The sequence below is a fragment of the Oncorhynchus keta genome, chromosome 2, assembly GCF_023373465.1.
Source record: "Oncorhynchus keta strain PuntledgeMale-10-30-2019 chromosome 2, Oket_V2, whole genome shotgun sequence".
NCBI classification, from domain to species: domain Eukaryota; kingdom Metazoa; phylum Chordata; class Actinopteri; order Salmoniformes; family Salmonidae; genus Oncorhynchus; species Oncorhynchus keta.
The window spans coordinates 59,218,232-59,241,548 of record NC_068422.1 but is presented as its reverse complement, the minus strand read 5'-3'; the positions used below and the strand labels follow the sequence as shown (position 1 = coordinate 59,241,548).

Here is a 23,317-nt window from a genome sequence, read left to right as displayed (position 1 = left end):
TTTGAGTGCATTCACAAAATGGTTGGTGGGGGTCCTGCACTTGAAAGTGCTAGGCTACGCATCTCTATACCAACACTTCCAATCACTTTACCTTAAACAATTCAACACCAATCAGAATTGCCTTCTTGTTCCTTCACCGAGAGGAGAACAAATCAGATGGCTGACTATTAAACTGCTAAATCACGACAATAATCAAGCAGGTGACCTACCAGTCATCTGGACGGTGGACACCAATAAGACACATTGCTTAACATTGGGCAGCAGTTAGGATACCTCTGTATCCTATCCCATTGCAACGCAGGGCTATAACATGTATTTTTCTGTTTATTTTCACTTTGGGGTTAACATCCATGATGTGGCTCTGGAGAGGGGGGCATTGCCAAAACCTTCTCAAAGCTTCATGGCAATTGTCGTTATAGGCTGATCACGAGACTATCAACAGATATCAGTAGATGTAATAGTGAACACTGGCTAGCAAGTCTGAGCCACACTGACCATGGCAGCACAATCTCACCACAAGCCCGTCTCACCTTCAATAACGAAATGGGCGAGGGAGAGAAATCAGGTGTGCACAATCCTCAACCCATAGAAATAGAATGAATATAAATGGGTAATTCTATTTCTTTGCCCCAACCTCCCCATGAGATTAGTGTCCCAGTCTGCAGGACAGAGTGCCATCACTACCCCCCCAAACTGCATAGAAGATAAAGAAGAAGAAAAAAGTTCCTCCAATCTGGCAACTGATTCAATCTGGCAACCGATCTGTAGGTTTGATCCGTCGTGTTTGGGTATCCTGGGAGGCATCGCTTCATTCTCAAGTCTTTTTTCCCGAGACACTCGAAAGACAAACCCAGTGTTTCTGTCCATCCCAGTACGCAGGTTTGCGGAGCGCGGCAGAGTTCCGCGAGGGTGTCGGCTGGAGTCACTCGTGGACGTCCCAGATTTCAGATAGCAGCGGCGGGAGCTTCTTGTCCTGGAGGCGCAGGGCGAAGACCTGCTCAGAGTGGACGCTGCTGAGGGTGCGGAGGCTGACCAGCTTCATGAGCATGCGTGGAAACATCAGATGATCCTAGAAGGAAGAGAGATTAATATTAACGCCACTTGTCATTCAGGGTTGGGGACCATTATAACAAAAAAAAAGATTTAACCCAACATTTTCCTGTTTACTTTCAATTTGGATTTTCCTTACGCATGACCTGAATTTCATTACATTTTCTGTACCGACTGGAATTTCAAAATTGAATTCAACTCTCTACGCGGACTCAAGTGTGTATGTGAAAACTGAAACATCCTCAAAACCTACACATGGTGGCTTGTGCAAGTTAAATCATATATAAAAGTAGGGCACTCACGTTTGGTCTCTTTATCATGATGTAAGAACGAAGTGCGTTCACATACGGCTGCTGTAGTCGCTCCACCAGTTCATGGTCCAGCACATTGGGCCGGTCTGGGGAACATACGAATACAGCTTCACGTTTTGTACCCAATACAATGCATAGACATCTGTTGAATGTTACTTCCTACATATGGGCAAGGTCTCTGTAGTACCCAGGTCAAGACATTCATATTTTGAAATCCCATAACTCTTTGCATAAATGCGGAAGAATTCTAAACAGAAGGGACCAGCGAGGCGAGTGAAAATAAGTGTGTGAATGGCACGGAAAGTTCACCTCGGTGGAAAATAAAACACATTCATAGTGAACTCCTCAACAAACACATGCAGTAACCTTCAGAAGTTATTCACACCCTTTGACCTTTTCCACATTTTAGTGTGTGCTACAGCCAATTTAAAACAGATTCAATTTAGATTGTGTGTCACTGGCCAACACATAATACCACATAATGTCAAAGTGGAATGTTTTTCAAAAATCTTAAAGATTAATTGAAAGTAAGTATTCAACCCATTTTATGACAAGCCAAAATAAGAAAATTGCTTAACATTTACATTTAAGTCATTTAGCAGACGCTCTTATCCAGAGCGACTTACAAATTGGTGCATTCACCTTATGACATCCAGTAGAATAGTCACTTTAAAATAGTGCATCTAAATCTTAAAGGGGGTGAGAAGGATTACTTATCCTATCCTAGGTATTCCTTAAAGAGGTATACCTAGGATAGGATAAGTAATCCTTCTTAACAAGTCACATAATAAGTTGCATGGAGTTTAACATGATTTTTTTAATGACTACCTCGTCTCTGTACCCCACACATACAGATTGTAATTGTAAGATCCTTCAGTCGAGCAGTGAATTTAAAAACAGATTCAACCACAAAGACCAGAGGTTTTCTAATGCCTCGCAAAGAAGGGCACCTATTGGTAAAAATGTCAAAAGCAGACATTGAAGTTATTATTCATTCAACTTTGGATGGTATATCAATACACCCTGTAACTAGAAAGATAGTTTCCAGAGAGGAAGAACACCGCTCAGGGATTTCACCATGAGGCCAATGGGGTCTTTAAAACCGTTAGAGTTTAGTGGCTATGGTAGGGAGATCAACAACATTGTGAAATTATAAGTAAAATAATCTGTCTGTAAACACTTGTTGGAAAAGTTACTTGTGTCATGCACAAAGTAAATGTCCTAACCGACTTGCCAAAACTATAGTTTGTTAACAAGAAATTTGCGACGTGGTTGAAAAATGAGTTTTAATGACTCCAACCTAAGTTTATGTAAACTTCAACTGTGTAGTTTGGCAAGTCGGTTAGGACATCTACTTTGTGCAAGTCATTTGTTTACATACAGATTATTTCACTTATTCACTGTATCACAATTCCAGCGGGTCAGAAGTTTACATACACTAAGTTGACTGTGCCTTTAAACAGCTTGGAACATTCCAGAAAATGAGGTCGTGGCTTTAGAAGCTTCTGACAGGCTAATTGACATCATTGAGTCAATTGGAGGTGTACCTGTGAAGGTGGGCCGTGAAATACATCCAAACTCAGTGTCTATTTGCTTGACATCATTGGAAAATCAAAAGCAATCAGCCAAGACCTAAACATTTTTTATTTTTTTAAATCGTAGATCTCCCTCCACAAGTCTGGTTCATCCTTGGGAGCAATTTCCAAAAGGCCTGAAGGTACCACGTTCATCTGTACAAACAATAGTACACAAATTTAAACACCATGGGACCACGCAGCAGTCATACCGCTCAGGAAGGAGACGCATTCTGTCTCCTGGAGAGGAATGTACTTTGGTGCGAAAAGTGCAAATCAATCCCAGATCCCAGAACAGAAGCAAAGGACCTTGTGAAGATGCTGGAGGAAACAGGTACAAAAGTATCTATATCCACATAACCTGAAAGGCCGCTCAGCAAGGAATAAGCCACTGCTCCAAAACCGCCATAAAAAAAAGCCACACTACAGTTCGCAACTGCACATGGGGACAAAGATCGAACTGTTTGGCCATAATGACCATCATTATATTTGGAGGAAAAAGGGGGAGGCTTGCAAGTCGAAGAACACCATCCCAACCGTGAAGCACAGGGGTGGCCGCATCATGTTGTGGGGTGCTTTGCTTCAGGAGGGACTGGTGCACTTCACAAAATGGCATCATGAGGAAAGACAATTGTGGATATATTGAAGCAACATCTCAAGACATCATTTAGGAAGTTAATGGGTCTTCCAAATGGACAATGACCCCAAGCATACTTCCAAAGTTCTGACAAAATGGCTTAAGGACAACAAAGTCAATGTATATTGGAGGAGTGGCCATCACAAAGCCCTGACCTCAATCCTATAGAACATTTGTGGGCAGAACTGAAAAAGCGTGTGCCAGCAAGGAGGCCTACAAACCTGACCAAGTTACACCAGCTCTGTCAGGAGGAATGGGCCAAAATTCACCCAACTTCTTGTGGAAGGCTTCCCAAAACATTTGACCCAAGTTGAACAATTTAAAGGCAATGCTACCAAATACTAATTGAGTGTATGTAAACTTGACTCAGTGAAATAAAAGCTGAAATCACTACTATTATTCTGACATTTCACATCCTTAAAATAAATTGGTGACCTAAGACATGGAATTTTTACTAGGATTGAATGTATTTGGCTACGGTGTATGTAAACCTCCGACTTCAACTGTATGCTTGTCATCAGCAAGAACTGGGAATTTTGTGGGCAAAAAAATAATAATTTTGAGTTAAGCACAGGTAAAAATCCAAAAGGAAAACCTATTTTTTCCAACAGACAGTGGGAGACAAATTCACCTTTCAGCAGGACAATAAACACACAAGGCCAAATATACACTGGAGTTGCTTACCAAGATAACACTGAATATTCCTGAGGGGCCTAGTTACAGATTTGACTTAAATATCCTGGAAGGACATTGACCTCATCCCGTCAGTTGAGGATGCCTGGTCATTCTTTAAAAGTAACTTCCTCACCATTTTGGATAAGCATGCTCCGTTCAAAAAATGCAGAACCAAGAACAGATACAGCCCTTGGTTCACTCCAGACCTGACTGCCCTCGACCAGCACAAAAACATCCTTGCAATAGCATCGAATAGCCCCGTGAAAACTGTTCAGGAAGTCAGGAACTACACGCAGTCAGTCAGGAAAGCTAAGGCCAGCTTCTTCAGGCAGAAGTTTGCATCCTGTAGCTCCAACTCCAAAAAGTTCTGGGACACTGTGAAGTCCATGACAAAGCACCTCCTCCCAGCTGCCCACTGCACTGAGGCTAGGAAACACGGTCTCCACCGATAAATCCATGATTATCGAAAACTTAAATAAGCACTTCTCAACGGCTGGCCATGCCTTCCGCCTGGCTACTCCAACCTCGGCCAACAGCTCCGCCCGTAGTTCCTCACCCAAGCCTCTCCAGGTTCTCCTTACCCAAATCCAGATAGCAGATGTTCTGAAAGAGCTGCAAAACCTGGACCCGTACAAATCAGCTGGGCTTGACAATCTGGACCCGCTATTTCTGAAACTATCTGCCGCCATTGTCGCAACCCCTATTACCAGCCTGTTCAACCTCTCTTTCATATCGCTGAGATCCCCAAGGATTGAAAGCTGCCGCAGTCATCCCCCTCTTCAAGGGGGGAGACACCCTGGACCCAAACTGCTATAGACCTATATCCATCCTGCCCTGCCTATCTAAGGTCTTGAAAGCCAAGTCAACAAACAGGTCACTGACCATCTCGAATCCCACCGTACCTTCTCCGCTGTGCAATCTGGTTTCGAGCCGGTCATGCACCTCAGCCACGATCAAGGTACTAAACGATATCATAACCGCCATCGATAAAAGACAGTACTGGGCAATATTTACTCTGTCAATCATTCTTATCGGCAGACTCAACAGCCTCGGTTTTTCGGATGACTGCCTTGCCTGGTTCAAATTACTTTGCAGACAGAGTTCAGTGTGTCAAATCAGAGGGCATGCTGTCCGGTCCTCTGGCAGTCTCTAAACTCGGGCCGACTCTTTTCTCTGTATATATCAATGATGTTGCTCTTGCTGCATTCCCTGATCCACCTCTATGCAGACGACACCATTCTATATACTTTCGGCCCGTCATTGGACACTGTGCTATCAAACCTCCAAACGAGCTTCAATGCCATACAGCACTCCTTCCGTGGCCTCCAACTGCTCTTAAACGCGAGTAAAACCAAATGCATGCTTTTCAACCGATCGCTGCCTGCACCCGCATGCCCGACTAGCATCACCACCCTGGATGGTTCCAACCTTGAATATGTGGACATCTATAAGTACCTAGGTGTCTGGCTAGACTGCAAACTCTCCTTCCAGACTCATCAAACATCTCCAATCAAAAATCAAATCCAGAGTCGGCTTTCTATTCCGCAACAAAGCCTCCTTCACTCACGCTGCCAAGCTTACCCTAGTAAAACTGACTATCCTACCGATCCTCGACTTCGGCGATGTCATCTACAAAATGGCTTCCAACACTCTACTCAGCAAACTGGATGCAGTCTATCACAGTGCCATCCGTTTTGTCACTAAAGCACCTTATACCACCCACCACTGCGACTTGTATGCTCTAGTCGGCTGGCCCTCACTACATATTCGTCGCCAGACCCACTGGCTCCAGGTCATCTACAAGTCCATGCTAGGTAAAGCTCCGCCTTATCTCAGTTCACTGGTCACGATGGCAACACCCATCCGTAGCACGCGCTCCAGCAGGTGTATCTCACTGATCATCCCTAAAGCCAACACCTCATTTGGCCGCCTTTTCGTTCCAGTACTCTGCTGCCTGTGACTGGAACGAATTGCAAAATCTGAAGTTGGAGACTTTTATCTCCCTCACCAACTTCAAACATCAGCTATCCGAGCAGCTAACCGATCGCTGCAGCTGTACATAGTCTATAGGTAAATAGCTCACCCTTTTTCACCTACCTCATTCCCATACTGTTTTTATACTGTTTTTATTTATTTACTTTTCTGCTCTTTTGCACACCAATATCTCTACCTGTACATGCCCATCTGATCATGTATCACTCCAGTGTTAATCTGCAAAATTGTATTATTCGCCTACCTCCTCATGCCTTTTGCACACATTGTATATAGACTGCCCATTTTTTTCTACTGTGTTATTGACTTGCTAATTGTTTACTCCATGTGTAACTCTGTGTTGTCTGTTCACACTGCTATGCTTTATCTTGGCCAGGTCGCAGTTGCAAATGAGAACTTGTTCTCAACTAGCCTACCTGGTTAAATAAAGGTGAAATAAATAAATAAATAAAAATAGACTTAAAAATCTATGGCAAACCTTGAAAATGGCTGTCTAGCAATAATCAACAACCAACTTGACAGCGCTTCAGGAATTTTTTTAAGAATGTGCAAATATTTGCACATTGCACTGGTGTGCAAAGCTCAGACTTACTCAGAAATACTCTGTAATCTGTAATACTCTGTAAGGTGATACTAACAGGGGTGTGAATATTTATGTAAATTAGATATCTGTATTTAATATATTTGCAACAATTTCTAAACTTCTTTTCACTGTCATTATGTGAGTATTATGTGTAGATGGGTGAGAAAAATAATCTATTCAAGTCCATTTTGAATTCAAGCTGTAACAATTTTAAATAGGTCAAGGGGTAGGAATAAACCGTATCATAAACTGTTTTACTGTCATTCTATTTACTGAAAAGTTTTTCAAAATATCTACAGCCACCTTTACTTAACTTCATATTTTCACTGCAAACCCTGTAGAATCTTTGAAAACGGCACTGTTCAAATAAATGTTTTTGGAAGCTTCCGCATATGATTACTAGGGATGCACAATATATATCAGTGACCATATAGATATAGGCCGATAATAGCTTAAAAATCGATATTGCAAAGGAAATATTTCATATTGGTATCGTCCCAAAATGATTACGTCGATGTCCAGACCTTCGTAATAAAGGTACCTTGCATATGAGCTCTGTTCCACACTAGCATACCACTTGACCTCTGACCTGCAGAGAAGATGTTGATGGCGATGAGCAGAGCGTACTCCGCCTCATCCAGATGCAGGTCATTCATGCCCTTGGAGAACTCAAAGATGGGGTTGATAAACTCCAACTGCAGCCCTGAGGGGGATGAGAGCGAGAGAGGGAAATAAATATGGGTTAAGAGTAAGAGGTCAATGTCTCCACAGAGTATGGCAGGGGTTGCACCAAAGTTCCCTTGAGTGGGTGTGGGACCTTCCTTGACTTCAGGGGTGTGTGTGTGTGTGATTTGTATGTAAATACACCTCCAGCCTGTGTACTGTATGTATGCATGCATGCATGTATAAAACACACAAAGTACCAGTAAAAAGTTGACACCTACTTATTCCAGGGTTTTTCAGTATTTTCTACATTGTAGAATAATAGTGTAGACATTAAAACTATGAAATAACACACATGGACTCATGTAGTATGCGGAAAAAATAAAAAATAGTCAATGTAGCCACCCTTTGCCTTGATGACAGCTTTGCACACTCTTGGCATTCTCTCAACCAGCTTCATGAGGTAGTCACCTGGAATGCATTTCAATTAACAGGTGCGCCTTGTTAAGTTGCAGTAATTTTAGGAATTTCTTTCCTTAATGCATTTGAGCCAATCAGCAGTGTTGTGACAAGGTAGGGGTGGTATACAGAAGATGCCATATTTGGTAAAGTCCAGCTCCAATAGGCAAAGAGAAATGACAGTCCATCATTACTTTAAGACATGAAGGTCAGTCAATGCAGAACATTTCAAGAACTTTGAAAGTTTCTTCAAGCACAGTCGCAAAAACCATCAAGCACCATGATGAAACTGGCTCTCATGAGGACCTCCGCGGGAAAGGAAGACCCAGTTACCTCTGCTGCAGAGGATACGTTCATTGGAGTTACCAGCCTCAGAAATTGCAGTCCAAATAAATGCTTCAGAGTTCAAATAGCCTACCTAAAAGATGTCATGAATCTTGTTAAAAACTACATGGAATTGCAGGAAATGAGCTTCAAAAACAACAAATGACATTTTTTAATGTTAAAAAGGGGGTCATGAGGAAAAAAATGGTGGGAGACCCTGGAGTATGGGGTACAGAACAGGAGGTGGTTGAAGGCGAGCAGCTTGTTTTTGACTGATTGCCGTTTGAATGAGGATCATTAACATCTCAGACAAAAAGGAAAGATGCTGTACCTGCTTTGGCAAAATCCTCCTTGTTATAACTGAAGTCCTTCAGGAACGTGATGCTTTCAATGGCAGGGTTATATCTCCGTGATGTTTCCAGCAGCATGATCTGCAGAAAAACAAGGCACATCAGTGACTGGGGATCAAGTGAGAGACATCCTGCAAAGTAGATCTACTTGACATATTGAGACATGTGATCCTGAAAACCAACATAATGATATAGAGCCAGACATGATTCCCCCCAGTGGTCTTGACTAGAAGTGTTGTTTTTTTAAATAGGCGAAAGTGTTTAAATAGGCAAAAGACAATATCAAGCCGGCATTTGTCATTACTGTATTTACCACTTTAACAAATCTGTCTGAGAATATGAGAGGAAAGAAGTTAAATGGTGAGGAGATACACTAGAAAAACCATGACTCACCTCAATGGTTGAGGTCTTCAGCAGGGCAATCTGGTCCTCTCTGGTGAGCTCTAGGAAGCCAGGCAACTGCTTGGCAAAGTCCACTATCTCCTGGACCGACATGATGGCCAGCTCGGTGAAGTGGGCAAAGCGCTGCTGCCGTACTTCCCTGTTCTGGGGGTCCTGACTCTGGGGCCACGGCTGGAAATCAGATGGAGACAAAGACGTCAATAGATTAATGAATTATTCAATAAAAATGTTTAACACCTAATACAATGCAGAGATTTCATCATGTGCTCAGCCATGCAGAACTACCAGAAATTGGCTAGATGACAGTTAATTTGCCCAAAATTCAACAGCAACGATATTTTGTGCAGTATTCTTGGCTAACATGTCTTTGAACAAGCGGAGGTGTTGTGGAATGCAGAAATGTTGCATTCCACCTCCATATCAAGATGAAGATTTCAAACCAATCCCTACATTAGTGCAACTGTCAATCAAGCAAAACTGTTTAAGATATCTAGCATGCCATATATTAGTAGTTTGCCCTGTGGCATCAAAAGAATTGGGACACTCAGAGACAATCACCGTGACTTTGGGCCGGTCGATGAACGAGCGCTTGTTGCACTGCTTCTGCATGGCCACCAGCTTCTCGATCATCTCCAGCTGCTCGGGCTCCAGCGGGACCACCTCCGGCACCGGGGTGGGGGTCACCACGGCAGACGTGCGTGCAGTCTCTTCCTCGTTCTTCTTCATTTTCTTCCCTCGGATCTGCTCCTCTGAGAGAACGCCTGGGAACGCCAGGAACACACAAAATCAGAACAGTTATGACAAGTAGGAAAAAGATATACTACCATAGTTTGGGAGGTCAATTTCAATGACGTACTACAGCTTTTTATAGAGCTCTTGCCAAGCCATCTCCAATCAGCATCTCTACATTTAATATTAGTGCATCTTCTACATTTTTTTAGCACAACCCCTACATATAAAGGTTTTTAAAAAAGCACAGGTGTTTTTTAAAGATAAAGGTGTATATAAAAAATATTTAAAAACATGGCTGCCACAGGGAACTGTAGCTCAAACAGACAACTCACATTGCTCCAGCATGCCCGCCTCGCGGCACTTGCGCAGCCGGCACTGCTGGCACTTGCGGCGCATGTACATGTCCATCTCACAGCGGCCGTTGTTCTTGCACGAGTACTGGGCGCTCTTGATGACGCTGCGGCGGAAGAAGCCCTTGCAGCCCTCGCAGCTCAGCACGTTGTAGTGGAAGCCCGAGGCCTTGTCCCCGCACACGCTGCACACCTCGTTCCCCAGCATCTTGGGGGCTGGACCCTTCTTCCTCTTCACCGGCTGACACTCTGTTGAAATATAGAAAAATCTAAGTATTGAGGGGGCGCTAGTGTGCATGGAGTAGACTCGCTCCTTCAGATCTCCTCTGTTTTATTTAACCCCTTTTTTCTCCCAAACTTTGTGGTATCCAATTGTTAGTAATTACTGTCTTGTCTCATCGCTGCAACTCCTGCACGGACTCGGGAGAGGCGAAGGCCGAGAGCCATGTGTCCCCCGAAACACAACCCAACCAAGCCGCACTGCTTCTTGACACAACACACATCTAACCCGGAAGCCAGCCGCAATGTGTTGGAGAAAACACCGTACACCTGGCGACTTGGTCAGCGTGCACTACGCCCGGCCCACCACAGGAGTCGCTAGTGCGCGATGAGATAAGGATATCCCTGCCGGCCAAACCCTCCCTAACCCGGACGACAATGCGCCAATTGTGCGTCACCCTATGGACCTCCCGGTCACGGCCAGTCAGATATGGCCGTTTCTTTGCAACTCTGCCTAGAAGGCCAGCATCCCGGAGTCACCTCTTCACTGTTGACCTTGAGACAGGTGTTTTGCAGGTAATATTTAATGAAGCTGCCAGTTGAGGACTTGAGGCGACTTTTATACATCTTGGACCCAGTAGCATCTGTCCCTAACCCACTAGACGTATAATAAATTCATTTGGCAAACGATCTGGCTATTCAATAAATTGAGGGAAAAGGGATCTCATGTGCATCTCAGATAATTTTCCAACAAGTGGGCTAGAGAGGATACCAATTTAAAATGGTGCATGACCACTTAACTTACCTGGCACTAAAAAATACCTAGAAATCCAAAGCTCATCTTAACTACAGTGAGCTGGTTGCAAAGCTACAACAAAAAACAGAGCAGGAGTATATTGCTTCTTTCCATAATGGTGTTTCTCTTCCCAGGTTCCTTAATCTTTTCCAGAATCTTCAAATTTCTCTTTTTAATACTTTGGACTCAACAACCTTGTCATTTTGTCTGGGGTTACAAAAACCACCGTATTCATAAAGGCCCACTTGCAAACGCCCAAGGAAAGTTGCGGCTTAGGCCTACCCATCTTTAAGCATTATTACTGGGCTGCAAATGCCAGGGCATTAACATACCAGCAACTGGGATTCCCTGATAAGTTGGACACTGTTCCCCCCTGTGGCTAAATATGCAACTCAAGTCTGTCACAAATTCCTCTCTTCCAGCCTTGCTTTTCTCCAAAGCACAGTGCCCAAACAAACTGACAACTTTTCTTTGAGAAATTCTTAAAGAAAGTTAAACCAGATTATGCATGTTTGCAAGGTGCCTGATACCTCTGTATACACCCCAATGTGCTTTTAAATCATTATTTTGTTCCATCTCGGTCTGATAAGGTATTTATTGAATGGAGGGAGAAGGGACTGGCCACAATTGAAGACTTCTACATAGATAAGCAATTGGCATAATGCGTCCAATTAAAGAATACATTCACACCCCCATTCACCTTTTTTTCCGTTACTTACAAGACAGACACGATAGAAAAGTGGAAAGTAAAAATGCTGACACCCTCCCTGTAAAACATTTATTTTATGATTTGCTACAGCGCCCTCCCAATTCAAAACACCTAATCTCATTTTGTCTCCTTTTTCTCCAACTACACACAGGCCTTTACTGGTCATCTCAAGGAGACTTGGGGCAAAAAATAAAAAAAACTGAAAGAGTTAAATATTGAGATTTCAGATGATCTATGGGGAGAAACTGTCTAAAATGCACTCGTTCCATCAATGCCAGATATCAGTTGATACAATACAAAGTTGTGCATAAACTTCATTACTCCAAAAACAAATGACGTACAATTTACCCCCAGGTCTTATTGTGGCAGAATCAGAATCCTTTAGGTAACATTGATAAATAGATGTTTTATCAATTTTCATAAGTATGCTTATGTGGTAAAAGTTAATTGGGCCCCAGAGAGGGGAGAGGTCAGGTTTGTCATCATATGGGAATGTGTCTAACTATTACATGTCCCCTCTGAGGTTGCCTTATCTTGATTTAGTATATGGCCTAGGAGGCTCACTGTCTTTTCTGATCTTGTCCAGGAGGGGGTATACTTGAGATGGGAGTATCTATAATTGACAATTGATATATGCCATTGGATGAGGTAATGTTTTGGTCCTAAGTGGTACCAAGAACTAGGTAAGAACTTCGTTTAGGAGACCAAACTGAACAATAATTTATAGCTAATGCTGAATCTTCCTTTGTGCAGTTTTCCTAAGACCTGTGGTTTGTCATGTCGACTAGGGGGTGGATCTTCGCTATAAAGGATCTCAGTTGCCATTATGTTGACACTCTCAGCTAATTAAGACATGAAGGTCAGTCACTACAAAAAAATTCAAGAACTTTGAAAGTTTCTTCAAGTGCAGTTGCAAAAACCATCAAGCACTATGATGAAACTGGCTCTCATGAGGAAAGGAAGACGCAGAATTACCTCTGCTGCAGAGGATAATTCATTGGAGTTACTAGCCTCAGAAATTGCAGTCCAAATAAATGCTTCAGAGTTAAAGTAACAGACATCTCAACATCAACTGTTCAGAGGAGACCGCGTGAATCAGGCCTTCATGGTCAAATTGCTGCAAAGAAACCACTACAAAAGGACACCAGTAAGAAGAAGAGACTCGCTTGGGCCAAGAAACACAAGCAATAGACATTAGAACGGATGGAAATCTGTCTGAAAACAAACGGATTAGCCTGACGCTTGGACCAGTCCGACTGGTTTGAGGACATCACCGGACACACAGGTGCCAGGTCTCCCTCACAAAATATGTATCTTGACCCCAATGGGACTTTGTGGATAAATAAAGGTTAAATAAATAAAAAAAACATGCGCACCTGTGTTGGCAGGCATGTCGCCAGCGGGGTCAGCCTTGATGTTGCTGGGCTCCATGAGCAGCGGGCTGCTCTTCTCAGCTAGTGAGGAAGGCCCTTTCCGGGGGGGACTGGAAAACCCTGCATGGTGGGGTGGTTCCAGGGGAAGGAGGTTGCCCTCATGCTTCATTTCTGCAATGCTGTGGTTGTCACCACTGCAGAGGCAGTCCAGTTGCAACTCTGGGGCCCCGTCGAACACTTCACCTGCGATACAGAAACACACATTGCAGGGTGTCCAATCAAAAAGGAATTTTTTGACCAATGGGTAAAATAACCATGTTAATTGTGTAGATCAGTGGTTCTCAACTGGGTTTTGCCTCAAGATCCAAATTGAACCAGGTTGTCTCAGTTGTGACCCAATATTCACAACACTTTTTTTTGTGCCAAAATACATTGTAGAAAACTTTTTTTAATGCTATATTGATAGTAAATGTAGCAATTATATGACAAGGTAACATCCTTTCCACCTCTCATTGTGGATGATACAATTTTTCCATATTCTTGATGAGCTCACTGGTTTAAGACCACAATATTCAAAAAATAGCACTGCTAATAGCACTATATTGAAAATAATGTGATTGAAGAACAATTGTTCAAAGATTAAATTATTAAAACATTTAAGTGTCTCATTTATCTTATCCAAAAGTGACCCGAGTCCATACTCTATCATTCTACATACCTGGTTTAAGTTCAGACTGGAGTATTATTTTATTTTACCCACGACCCATTCAAAACCTCCAGTTGAGAATTGCTGGTGTAGATAATCCTGTAAGAAAACCTGTCCCTATCATAATCTGTTCAAAATGTATTGGCGTGTTTACCCTTGTAGGATGGGCAGAATAAGGGTGACTAAATAAAAAGGAGCCCCTCCCCCCTCAGCAAGGCTAGATTCCGTGCAATAACTAAGGCAACCTGACAGGCTCACTTGCCTGTTGAACTCATTATCTTTCTTCTCGGATCCGCAGGACATAACAATAGAGGTTATATGGATATCGATTTTCAGACACGTCATGTAATATTTTTCAGATTTTAATATACGCTTTTCATATGAATTCAAAATTCCTGTCATTTAAAAAAAAAAAAAAAAGATTTTACAAAAGCAAGCGCATCTCTGAAATGTCAACCGAGCACTGAGCGTATACCAAGCTTTTCGTTTTCAAATACTTTTACATTTAATTCTGCTTGTGTCATGCTAATTTAGCTTTTTGCGACCTGCGGAAACAACTTTGAAGACAACCACAAAAATGTCAAATCCTCAAAAGCTATGTCAACAGAGCCCGGTGCTTATTATTGGATGTATTAGACATAATGTTAAATTATGTTTTAGATAAAGACCCCACTGAACAGTTCAGAACAAGAATAATCATATTTGCCTTGGTAAAATGTATTTTATACCATAAAGAAAACATTTCACCCACTATAGGCAGAGTGGGCGGAAAACCTACACATTGAGATGTTAGACGGCAGGGTAGCCTAGTGGTTAGAGCGTTGGACTAGTAACCGAAAGGTTGCAAGTTCGAATCCCCGAGCTGACAAGGTACAAATCTGTCGTTCTGCTCCTGAACAGGCAGTTAACCCACTATCATTGAAAATAAGAATTTGTTCTTAACTGACTTGCCTAGTAAAATAAAAGGGAAAAGAAGAAAAAAAAGGGGAAAAAAAGACCACTTTACGGTCACTTGCTGTGGCTTTACTTTTGAAATCATACATGACCACATCACCTTTCTAAAAAAAGTCACAAGATTGTGAGACGTTCACATTTAGGCCTAAATGTGCTCTAACTACATGCAACAATTACACCTGAAAACAGTCCTAAATGTCAATGATATAGGCCTATCTGTAGTAGTAAAAGAATACAATTATAATTTAATAACCTAAAACTATAAAAAGTAGATGTTTTACTGCCGATCGGCTGGTAACGCGAGGTTCTATGACAACGTATACAAATAGCAACGTCTTCCTGTTACACGGTTGGTTCTAGGAGGTTGAAAAACAAACAATATAATACTTCACATCCCTGAAACAGATGAGTTTGGATTATGACAGGGTAAAAAAGTAATACTAAGCTAATTAATTTCTTTAAAACATTTAATATTTTCATGACTAAGCCAGTTCAAATATATTTTTTTTAAAGAATAGATATCTAAAATTGTCACTACATTATTTTTCATTCTGTAGTGTACTATGTGGGGTGCCCTACAATGTCAGTGCAATGACAAGCGGGTGTCGACTGAGAACCCAGCTGATGAATGGGAGTTAAGGACAAGTACCCAGTCAGATCACGACTAAAACAACATGGGGCTCTTACCATGACAAACATGTGATATCAGTCCCAGCCAGTGTGGACATCTTCTGCACAGCAGCTTGTCATTACCAAATCAAATCTGCACCTGGGGTTAATACAATAATACGAGAGCCAATAGACCGTACTTTAACGCCATAAAGATGTGATCACGTAGAAAACGTGAAATATCAAGTGCGCCTATACGTGTGATCTCAATTAAATAGCCTGTAGACTAGGTTATTATATGGGGCGGGGAAGCACGGAGCAGTCGCCTTTAACTTCCTAAATATAACAGGCTACAGTTTAGACTCCAACATCGACTGGAAATACACTTTACACTGCTTGAAAATCATACGGCTCACATTTGTCATTTAGCAGATGCTCTTATCAAGGGCTCAAAGGCACAGACAGGTTTGCACCTTGTAGGCTCAGGGATTCGAACCAGCAGCCTTTCAGTTACTGGCCAAAACTAACCACTCGGCTACCTGCCACCACCACTTACACAAAATGCTCCTAAAAGTTATGCAAAACGTAGCTCTAGTCAAGTACGTGTCCACTCTCCTATATTTCAACCCAACTACTTCTACACTAGTGGCTGATATAGCCCAAAAAGACAGCTAGCCTAATATATAAAAATTGGCCACTTAAGAATCTCTAGTATTTTAACCTATTTCTTGTGCAAAAATAGCCTATTCGAAATTGACGAGGTGGCAAGATTGCTGGGACCAGGGCTGCGGTTTTCACCCTTCATTCAGTATAGGCTTCCTTGTTGTCACTCTGTCGTTTAGGTTAGTATTGTGGTGTAAGTACAAAGCTGACGATCAGATTTCTACTCTCAAAGCCTTTAAACTCTACACTGTTTTAAAGTCACCATGGACTCACGGTGAAATCTGTGAGTTTCCTTCCTCTCTGGCAATGGAGTTCGGAAGTATTTTTGTAGTGACAGGGTATATTGATATACCATCCAAAGTGGAATGATTAACTTCACCATGCCCAAAGGAATATTAAATGTCTGCTTTTTACATTTTTTACCCATCTACCAATAGGTGCCCTTCTTCGCAAAGCATTAAGAAACCTCTGGTCTTTGTGGTTGACTCTGTTAGAAATTCACTGATATACTGAAGGATCTTACAGATAATTTAATGTATGAGGTACAGAGATGAGGTAGTCATTCAAAAATAATTTTAAACACTTATTGCACACAGAGAGAGAGTCCATGCGACTTGAACACCTGACTGAAGACATTTTAGCTCTTCATTCATTTGAAAAATGTCTAAAAACATAATTCCACTTTGACATTCTGGAGTGTTGTGTGTAAGCCAGTGACAAAATCTCAATTTAATACATTTTAAATTCAGGCTGTAACAACATTTGGAAAAAGTCAAGGTGTATGAATACTTTCTGAATGTATTGTAGTTGAAATTGTCGGTCTGTCACCTGGCCTTAATTTCAATGTCCACAAATGTTTTTTGGTCCTAAAATTGGTCCAAAACTAGATGTCCACGATTGGTTCAGATTTGGTCCGGTCCAAATCTGAACCAATCATAGACGTCTAGGTTTCAAAAGTTTAGACAGCACAGTAAGAGTATACTACTTTACTGTATTATAGAGTATAGATCAGAACAGTCCGTGTACAATAGAATGGAGTAGTTTAGTACACAGTAGAGCACACTAGAGTTGAGCAGATCAGAAATCTGCTTTTTTTTTCAAAACAGACCTTGAATTTTTTTTTTTATTCACATTTGTTTTATATTGAAAGTCAGTGTATTTCCTGCTTCAATAAAGTGATCAGGGGTGTTAGAATATAGTTTTCCTTCAAAGAAAATACATTAGCGCAACACATTCGGCAGAAAATAGCTTCCTTTTCATCTGGATGGCAACCAAAGTGCAATTCTATTTATAGCAGCCACATTTAAAATGAGCTTACAATGGAAAAAGGTATTTTTGGCAAAAACGATGCATCGCCATCATGTTTATAATGTTTATCATAAAAAGAATGTTGCCAGCTACATTTCCTAATTTTCGCTTAAAGTTAATCTTGCATATTACCAGAGAAAAGTAGGTTACACTGAGAAAAGTAGTTACACATTAGTCAGAGCATGGTCTGATAAAATGCCCGCGTGTGAATTCTCATCCAATTGGAGAAGTGCAACTGACGTACAAAATGTGTGCTGACAATATACAGCATTTTAGATCTGCGTTTACAAAATGCTTCAAGATATTTCTTATGTGGCAAAAAAAATTAAAATAATAGCCAGTGTAGAATAATACCCAAATATTTCAACCTTTGGCTACCTATTTAGGATACATCACCATGAAGAGAATGACATTCATAACCATAATTATGCAGGGACCCATCCGTTAACACAATTCTGTTACCAGGTGTAAATCCACTACTGTAGTTTAATAAACCAAATTAATAACCAAATGAGATGTTTTCAAACACAACATGTCATAGTTGACACCCCATTCTTTCTGCAGACATCTTTGAATCTTAATTTGAAGCCAATATTTAACAGTTCTGGGAAAAAGTGGTCACTTTGAGTGGGGGGTGAAATTCTGCTACCAAACTTTGCATCTCCACAGTTCTTCGAGTAAATGTGTTTTTGTCAAATGTTCTCGGTGAAATCTTAAAAGTAGTCTGTGCATAGAGTTTGAAATCAAATGGTTATTGATCGGTATACATTTTAAGTGTCTCCGCGCAATTTTATTACAGTGGAATTGTCCATAGCCTAGGAGACATTGTGGTTTAGTGGGTTGAAATCTTCATAAAAGTCGGGGGGAAAATATGACCATTTTAGCACTTTAGTTAGCCTTTTTTCATATAAAAAAAAGCTGATTTATTGAAATGTCCATGTGGTCTATATTTAAAAAGTGGCACTTTGTAATAACTTATAACAGGCTTTAAAATATCCATGGGATATGGGATTCGAATGCTCTATTTTTGGAACGATTGATTGATACCCATTGATTCTTTCAAGAACATAAACTTAAAATGCCTCATGAGCTTAGTCCAACTGTCCCCATCAGAACCCCAAAATAAGCCTGCTTTACTCCAATGTTTGTAAACAACGTAAGTTTAAACAAACTGTACAGTCTCAAAACTAATGATGGGGGAGAGAGGGTCGATAGTTACTTATAAGGATATTGTTTGAGATATCGTACAATTTTGACAATGGCACAATTTTATTTTTGCACTAGTTGGCTGTACCTGCAACAAAACGCCAGTATTTGTCCTACATCAAACGTGAACAATTAAGAAAAATGCAGGGTGGCAGATGGCCTAGATTAAGAGCGTTGTGCAAGTAACCGAAAAGTCACTGGTTTGAATCCACGAGCCGATTAGGCCCAAAATCGGTCAATATGCCTTTGAGTAAGGCACTTAACTCTAATTGCTTCTGTAAATCTCTGAATAAGAGCATCTGCTAAATTCCTATGACATAAAATGCCATCTGCCCCATCTTAATTGACTCAATTCAACCATTTTGGCAAATGTAGGCATAATAAAAATGTACAAAATTAAAGAAACAGACTTACTTAGCATAGTCCTGTTATTCGTTTGAGCGGCACAAGTGTATTGCATGTCAGTAACTTGTCAGCGTGTTTAAGAGATTGACCAGAGAGTCAGTTAAACTGGGCATCTGGTGTTCAACATACCTTTGAAGTAATGTCTTGTTATGATCTGTCCATCTTGCCCATGTGAGACTGAAACCTCATTCAATGTGGCTGCTTCCCCGGCATTGACAGGCGAACAGCTTTAAGGACAGGCCTGTTTGTGTTCCACTCAAAAAAATAAATCCCTCTGTCCTCGGTCTCGTGGAAGTTTTATGACTCAAGCATATCTTGAGATTCTGCTAGCCAATATCCTGTGGGAGACAGAGAGAAACAGAGAGATGGAGGAAAGGCAGAGTGAAAACAGGAACACAGACGAGGTAACTATTGGTCGTTTGCATGGTTCTGAAATCCCAATAGGGCCTTGTGCTGCTCAAATATTTTCATCTTGGAGTGTGTCTAACCAGCCACTTCTCACAAACACAATACAAAAAAGCAGCCTTTTCAAAGTCTAAAGTAGGCTAGTGAACAGAGAACTAACAAATCACAAGTTATGGTGTAATAGTACACCATTTGTACTGAACTGTTCGGTATGGGGACCTCAGGTCTGTCCGCACTGAACCCAAATTAATACATTAAAAAAAATGTACAAAATAAAAATACTCTGGGCCTATAAGCTACTGTAGGACTATGCCTCAAGTAAATCCGAGCAGGAAAATATTTCAGGCTACTCCGTAAAAATTCTCATTTTAATTGGCGCATTTGAAACTGTGCTTTTGTGAGGCACAGCCAGAAACTAGTTTAAATCTCCAGTTTGGGAACATTGTCTTCCCAGACTACAACAGCGATGGACAGATAGTGGATAAAACGTTAACAGTACGTTGCATAGGTTATTCTCATTGAGCGTGGCATGTTGACACATTTCAGGGCTCCACAGTGCAACCATTTGACTTACATTTCATAAAAATATTTAATGTGTACCAGCTAAATTGCAGTGGTCTGAAGGAATAGGTCCATTCTATGAATTATGTTTCTATAATTGAAATGACACCCACCTTGTATTCAAGAGCATGTCTCAACCAATGGCAGGCACAACACAAAAACCTCAGATGATGTAAAGTAGGGTCGAAGCTTTAACATAAGTGAATGTAAGGCAATGCATTGCAGTGCTAGAGGTGTCTCTAGAGACCTGGGTTCAATCCCGGGCTGTGTCGCAGCCGGGAGATCCGCGAGGCGGCGCACAATTGTCCCAGCGACGTCCCGGTTAGGCCCACTGGGATGTCCTTGTCCCATCGCGCTCTAGTGACTCCTTGTTGCGGGCAGACCGCCATTATGAGTCAGCATCACTAAAGTGTCATGCCGCCATCTCGGTAAGGTGGTTCTCTAAGTTTTTCCCAATTTGAACTTCAGTCATTTCGGTAATGAGACGGTCAAGTGTCAAAGGTTATTTTTAGAAAAATATCCTCATTCTGAAAACATAAGTGAAGAAATTTGTGCTCAACTAAGGACTACTCCAATGGCTGATGCATCATTGGTGAATAAAAATGTATTGAACAACTGAGTTTGTACAGCAACTTCAAAAGTGTTATGTTAATTGACAAACGTGTCCACAGGTGTTTAAGTAATAAATATTATAGTTCATTGTAAACAATTTATGGACCAACTACAGCAAGTGTTTTATTCAAATAAGTTAGGTTTTTCTAAAGTTAATTTTTATTTAAAAAATTACCTAAAGATTTAATACGGACAAATTTTGGTAATGAGACTTTGGGGTGACATTTTTTTCATTATAATAAAGACGGTGCCATAAACTAGGCATCTTAGTCTTCAGAATTATAGTTCACCGTTGCAGATGCATCATGGTTTTCTAACTCAATTTGCTAAGCCATCGTTAAAGCTGGTTTCATGAGAATCACACAGTTGTTCAAAATTCATTGATTCTTGAAGAACCACCGCTACGCTAGACTCCGCATGAGCTTAGTACAACAGTCTTACCAAGATAACTAGGGCTAGGAATTGCCAGGGACCTCACGATATGATAATGACACTTTGGTGCCGATGCAATATGTATTTCAATTCTCATAATTCTAGATACTGCAATTTAATTGCAATTTGATTGCAATTTGATGTTCCAAACATATTGCTCACTATATGTCTGCTGCTGAAAAACAAGACAGAGCAAAATAAAATGTATTTTGATCAGTCATGGAAGTAAAAGCGCTGAAAATGTGTTGGCTTACTATTTAAAAAGGAAGATGGGTAACAAGCTATAGGATGAAAACTACCAGTGTTAATGTGCAGGTACAGCCAACTAACATTAGCTAACGCTACTTAGCACCAGTGGTAGAAAAAGTACCCAAATGTCAAACTTGAGTAAAAGAAAGATACCTTAATAAAAAAATCACTCAAAATCAGTAAAAGATAACCAGTAAAATGCTACTTGAGTAAAAGTATTTGGTTTTAAATATACTTAAGCATCAAAAGTAAATGCAATTGCTAAAATATACTTAAGCATCAAAACTATAAATCATTTCAAATTCCTTATATTAAGCAAACCAGACAGCACACTCCAACACTATGATATTACATACAAACCAAGCATTTGTGATTAGTCCTCCAGATCAGAGACAGTATGGATGACATGGGATGTTCTCTTGATAAGTGTGTGAATTAGGCCATTTTCCTGTCCTGCTAAGCATTCAAAATGTAACGAGTACTTTTGGGTGTCAGGGAAAAATCTATGGCGTAAAAAGTACATTATTTTCTTTAGGAATGCAGTGAAGTAAAAGTTGTTAAATATAAATAGTAAAGTAACAAAAACTACTGAAGTAGTACTTTAAAGTATTTCTAATTAAGTACATTACACCCTGCTTTTTACAAATCGATTCTTGGGAGTCAAATTATCAATATAATATTGTGATATGTAACTATTGATTTTACCTGCATCACTACTGACCACCCCAAATAAAATAGGCTATACTTAGTTCATTGTTTGTAAACAAGCTTCAAAATCAGTTTTAAACTATATTTTTGATATTGTGGACTGTCAGTTGTATCCATAGTACCATCTATGAATGTAAGAGATTAGACCTACAATTCCCCAGAACCATTTCTTAATTATGGCAAAACAAGTGCCTGGGCTGCCGTTGGTGAAAAACTAAAGAAGGATTGTTCTTTTCAAGACTTTTTGCCTATTTAAATGTACTGTGTCCTAGGCTAACAATTTCCACTTTAGAGGACAGGAAAGCTGCAGCTGGTTTGAAAGCTTGAGTTGACTGGGTGAATGAGGATCTTTGGGCCACTGACCTAAAGTAACCTCCCTCCCTTGCTCAATACAAGTCCAATGTTCTGTAGAGCTTATCAGGAACCTATGTCCAGCAAATGGGTGCTACTGTACTCAAAGTCTGGTGGAATTTAAATCATAGGAGACATTCCCAATAAATTATAAAATATATATATTTTTAAAGGGGATATCTGCATTTGCTACATCCATTTTATATTTTTTTATTCATGATATACACCCATTGATTCATTAAGAGGCCTAATTCAAAAACCTTACTTAAAAATATCCTTTGGTCATAAATAGATGACATTATTTTATTTCCATGGCTAGGGGAGCAGACATTCTGAGGTATGAAATTAGGAATATGCCCTTTAACCCACTTTATTCAAAGCCTGTTCTGAGAACTATTGGGAACGGTCCCCTCATTTGTAAACATAGGATTGTTACTCAACAATGGCGAAGAAGCCATACAAAGCTTTAAGAAAACTCATGTTGCTTATGCCCAAGTTTCAGTACCTCCTTTGCTGGCGAGCATGCATGGGAGTGTGTGTGTACGTACAATCTCACAGTGAAAGGCAGCAGGAGACAGTTCCATCACAGTAGAACATCTATTGCCAGTAAGCATATTGGGTGAAACTTATTTTTTCTCCTGAGTGTCACAACATCAGCGGATGTAACTACTGGTTAAGCGAAAGGTCATCCATACTCAGCACCAACAACAGCTGGTTAGCCCCACACACACACAAACATTAGCCCCACACACACACACACACACAGACTTGGACACAATTACTACCGTTGCTAGATAGTAACGGGCTAATGCAACACTCCATTAGCCGTTACAGGATAGGTACGGTTTGGCGAAGCACCGAAAATTTGAGACCAACCATAACAATACTATCTTCATTTTCAAGTTGGTCAAACCTTTTTCCACATTTTGTTATAGCCTTATTCTAAAAT

The 23,317-nt window shown here is 40.8% G+C and overlaps 1 protein-coding gene across 3 annotated transcripts; it reads right to left on the bottom strand.

The window, feature by feature from the left end:
* Positions 1 to 311: 311 nt before the first annotated feature.
* Positions 312 to 19,387, bottom strand: LOC118357526 (oxysterols receptor LXR-alpha-like). 3 transcript variants are annotated; one of them, XM_035734724.2, is made up of 9 exons: positions 19,180 to 19,387; positions 13,203 to 13,442; positions 10,085 to 10,351; positions 9,579 to 9,781; positions 9,012 to 9,191; positions 8,600 to 8,699; positions 7,364 to 7,525; positions 1,353 to 1,447; positions 312 to 1,069 (listed from the first exon to the last, which is right to left on the bottom strand). In XM_035734724.2, the coding sequence occupies exons 2-9, from the start codon at positions 13,366 to 13,368 to the stop codon at positions 923 to 925; spliced, it is 1,320 nt and encodes a 439-aa protein (XP_035590617.1). In that variant the 5' UTR covers positions 13,369 to 13,442; positions 19,180 to 19,387; the 3' UTR covers positions 312 to 922. The 3 variants fall into 3 exon arrangements, with proteins under 3 accessions (XP_035590617.1, XP_052335193.1, XP_035590641.1); XM_052479233.1 differs by having other exon boundaries at positions 7,397 to 7,525; XM_035734748.2 differs by having other exon boundaries at positions 7,412 to 7,525.
* Positions 19,388 to 23,317: the final 3,930 nt, after the last annotated feature.